The sequence below is a fragment of the Chinchilla lanigera genome, unplaced genomic scaffold (assembly GCF_000276665.1).
Source record: "Chinchilla lanigera isolate Chin_1 unplaced genomic scaffold, ChiLan1.0 scaffold00094, whole genome shotgun sequence".
NCBI lineage: Eukaryota > Metazoa > Chordata > Mammalia > Rodentia > Chinchillidae > Chinchilla > Chinchilla lanigera.
Window position 1 is genome coordinate 5,256,778 of NW_004955495.1, and position 3,863 is coordinate 5,260,640.

The following is a 3,863-nucleotide window of genomic DNA, read 5'->3' on the forward strand; positions in this document are numbered from 1 at the left end:
AACTCGCAACTATCCTCCTGCCTCAGCCTCCTGAGTGCTGGGATTTCAGGCGTGCACCACCACGCCCGGCTGTCACTGTATTTTTTGATCACATCTTATACATACATAAGAAAAACTGTAAAGTTAGGGCTTCTGGAGGTCTAGGCTTGGCTTTGCTCTCACTGGTTGGATTAGCTATTATGTTAATCCCTGTAACCACGGTGAGCCTCAGTTTCCCCATTTGTAAAATGGGCAGAGTTGTCACCAGGATTCAGCATTATGGTGAGGACTCAGTGATTAATAAATAGCTCTTTCAAAAAGGCAAGGAAGCACAGGCGTTAAAGCTGAAAACTCCAGGCAGGGTGTGGTGGCACCCGCCTGTCATCTCAGCACTCTGCAGGCTGAGGCAGGAGGATCACAAGTTCAAGCGCAACCTAGGCAATTTAGTGACTTACAAAGACCCTGTCTCAAAAAAAAAAAAAGAAAAATTAAAAACAGCTTCAGATGTGGCTCAGTGTGAAGGCCCTCAGCTTAATTCCCAGTACCAGAAAAGCCCAAGAAACAAAAAGTATCAGCCAGCCAGACATGGTGGCGCATGCATGTCATGCCAGCACATGGGAGGCTCAGGCAGGAGGATCACTGTGAGTTTGAGGCCAGCTTGGGTTACATAGCAAGACCCTGTCTAGAAAAAAAAAAAAACTATCAGCCAATCTTGTTCCCAAACTCTAAGCCACGCCCGATTCACAGCACTGCTCAGCTGGGAAGCGGGGAGGGGTGTCCAGGCCACACGGAGAACACCCGACCTCTGTCTTCCAGACCCTCTGCCTTGTGGGTGTGGCAAAGACTGGCCTCATGGGCTGTGAAATGTGGCCAGGCCCCAAAGATCAAACCCTGGCATTGCCACCAAGCCTTATACTTACTGACCTCGGACCTAGGGCCGAGCACATCCTACCCCTTATCTCCTAGGGGGGATGCACAGTAGGGTGAACAGCAGCCTCCCAAACTCATATCCATTCAAAACCTCAGAAGATGTTCCTGTTTGGTACTTGGGAGGCTGAGGCAGGAGGACCACAAATTCAAGGCCAGCCTGGGCCACTCAGTGAGACTCTGTCTCAAAATAAAATTAAAAAGTACTGGGTATATAGTTCAGTGACCAGCACTTGCTTGGCATGGTTGAAGCCATAGGCTGTACGCTCAGCACGGAAAGCAAAAAAGCACCCGATTCATGTCTTTTTAGAATTTTTTCCTTTTCTACATTATTACATCTGGTACCAGGACCTCTTCTATTTAATCTCCAATTCTTTTTTTAAAAGTTGTTTATATGTTTGAGACAGGGTCTCACTATGTAGCTCAGGCTGACCTTGAATTCACTATGTAGTCCAGGCTGGCGATCCTCCTGCCTCAGCCTCTCGAGTGCTGGGATGACAGGTGTGCACCTCTACCACAGCCAATTTAATCCCCATTCTGCAGACAGGGAAACTGAGGGTCACAGGAGTTGGCAGAGGAAGTCGATGGGCGGGGAACTCAGATCCCCTCCTGTTCCCCCCTGGCCCGGGGCAGGTGGGGGGGCATTGCCCTTGGGCGCAACTGTGAGGAGACAGAGCTCCCAGAATCCCCAGCGACCACTCACCCTGGAAGCTGGGGAAGTAGGTGGCCAGGTGGGAGGTGGGGATCTTCTCCTCCAGGATGTCGGTCTTGTTGAGGAACAGGATGACCGAGGTGCTTTTGAACCAGGGCAGCTCCAGGATGGTCCCGAACAGGGCCAGGCTCTCCTTCATGCGGTTCTGCGGGAGAGGAGAGGAGTGGGGCGGGGCTATGCGGCCAGCTTGGCCTCAGCGAGACCCTGAGCCTGGGCTGCACCCACTTCCCGGGGATGCGGGGACCAGGCCCGCAGCCTGTGTGACCCCATGTGCGTGGAGCTGAGGACTGTCCACCAAAGCCGTGTCCTCTTGCCACATCAGACAGTGACCTTATTTGGAAATAGGGTCTTTGAGGCTGGACCAGAGGCCCTGCTAACCTCAACACAGGTGTCCTTATGAAAAGAGGAAAACGTGAGCCAAGTGTGGTGCTGTACACCTGACATCCCAGCACTCTGGGAGGCTGAGGCAGGAGGATCCCAAATTGAAGCCCAGCCTGAGTGACTTAGTGACAGGGCAAGACCCTGTCACAAAATGAAAAATAAAAAGAGTTAGGAATGGAGCTCAGAGTGAGGCCCTGGGATCAAGCCCTGGTACTGCAAAAACAAGAACAGTAAATAAGGAAGGAGATGGGGATGAAGACCGTATACGGTGGGCGGGGTGCAGGGTGAAGGTGGAGGCAGTGACCCAGGTGACATTGCTATGAGCCACGGATACCGAGGTCCCCAGCAGGGCCAGGGCTGGGGATGGACCTGACACAGATGCTCCTCGCAGCCTCCACCCAGACTTGCAGCCCCCAGGGGGTAAATCAGCATCAGCCAGCGAAGCCATCCTGTGTTGCTGCTTTATGTCGCTGGCCCCAGGACCCTAGCATGGCCTTCGTGGCCAGGCCCACGCGTGCTCTGCTGGAATCCCCTCAGTCATCTTGTCTGGTTGGAGTCATTGTCTCTGGGCAGACGGAACTTCCCACCCCTCGAGGTGCTCAGGGACGGCGAGGGGCACGTGGCCCTTACCTCCTCGTTGTTCTCTTCCAGGCGCTGGTCGTACTCGCTAAGCGATGCCAGGTAGATGAGGGCGATGACGTTCTCAAAGCAGTGAATCCATTTCTTGCGCTCCGACTTCTGGCCGCCGACATCCACGATCCTGTGGGAAACCAGGACGCCGCCTCTCAGAGCCCAGGTGGAGCTGGGACCCTGCCCCATGGCTCCCAGGCCCTTTGTCAGGTCTGGGATGTGCTCACATCAAAACAGGAAGTGCGTGAAACTGCACCGGCCCCGGCCTGGGTCAGATGTGGAGGATCAGCTGGCCTCCAAGGGGAGATTAACCTCGGGTCTGTTTTTTGTTTGTTTGTTTGTTTGTTTTGTTCTTGAGACAGGTCTGGCTGTGTTGTCCAGGCCAGCCTTGTACTCACAGCATTCCTCCTGCCTCAGCCTCCCGAGTGCAGGGATTACAAGACTATGCCATCGTGCCCTGAGTCCTCAGGTCCATTTGACAAAGAAAGTGGGGTGTGGGACGGAGGAGGGACTGCCCCAAGAGTCAGATCTGACTTGGTGACTTGTGGAGGGGCAGAGATGGCCACTCATCCTCAGAGCTCAGCTTCCCCATGGGCAAAATTCAGCCATGGAGTGTGGCTGGCCACGGAGGCACGGCGGGGTGGAGGCCGCCCCCGGATCCCCGCTGCCCCGTCGGTGTGCAGCCTGCACACCACAACCAACGCTCGGCCCCCTCTTCCTGTTCTTTCTTCTCAGAAGTGGGTCACTGATACCGATCGGACCGCCAGTCACCCCCGGGGAGCAACCGCTACTCAGGAAACGCTCGAGCAGCGCAGGCTGGGACGAGCCCCCAGAGCCCTGGAGAGCGGGACTCGCCCGGGGACAGGAGGGAAGACTGACTCAGGATTTAGGGTACAGCCGACGCCTGCATCCCCCGACACCGCCGCAGCTCCTCCCACACGCCCGAGCCCCTCAGACGCCCATTTCCAGACAGAGGTGGGGAGCGGTGGCTGAGAGCCAGGCCGTGGGACAGAGGCAGATGTGGAGTCTGCGACCTGCCAGACGAGGGTCCGCGGCCATCACCTCCCCTGAGAGGCTCGGTTTCCTCCACGCCGTCCTCACTTCCTAGATTTTCTCCTTGGCTGAAGAGAACTCCCAAGGCTCCCCAAGGAAAACTCACTTTGGCCCAACCTTCTCACTGGGATCCCCAACCCTCTGACCCCACTATCCCCTCTGCCCTTCCACCCTCTGCCCA

General features: G+C 55.7%; 1 protein-coding gene and 1 long non-coding RNA gene across 4 annotated transcripts in view; one reads left to right on the forward strand and one right to left on the reverse strand.

Moving 5' to 3' along the window:
• The window catches only part of Gna15 (guanine nucleotide binding protein (G protein), alpha 15 (Gq class)), a 16,319-nt gene that overhangs the window by 2,232 nt on the left and 10,224 nt on the right, over positions 1 to 3,863 (reverse strand). Inside the window, exons 5-7 of one of the 2 annotated variants that reach the window (XM_005405850.2) lie at positions 2,630 to 2,759; positions 1,610 to 1,763; positions 1,346 to 1,443 (exon numbers count right to left, since the gene is read on the reverse strand). In XM_005405850.2, the coding sequence (XP_005405907.1) occupies positions 1,418 to 1,443; positions 1,610 to 1,763; positions 2,630 to 2,759 (310 nt within the window). In that variant the 3' untranslated portion in view covers positions 1,346 to 1,417. Of the gene's footprint in view, positions 1 to 1,345; positions 1,444 to 1,609; positions 1,764 to 2,629; positions 2,760 to 3,863 lie in introns of those variants that run through there. The other variant, XM_005405849.2, reaches the window with a different exon arrangement.
• The window catches only part of LOC106146795, a 7,043-nt gene continuing 5,947 nt past the window's right edge, over positions 2,768 to 3,863 (forward strand). For both annotated transcript variants that reach the window (XR_001231361.1, XR_001231362.1), the window contains exon 1: positions 2,768 to 3,520. This is a non-coding gene — a long non-coding RNA (uncharacterized LOC106146795). The remainder of the gene's footprint in view (positions 3,521 to 3,863) is intronic.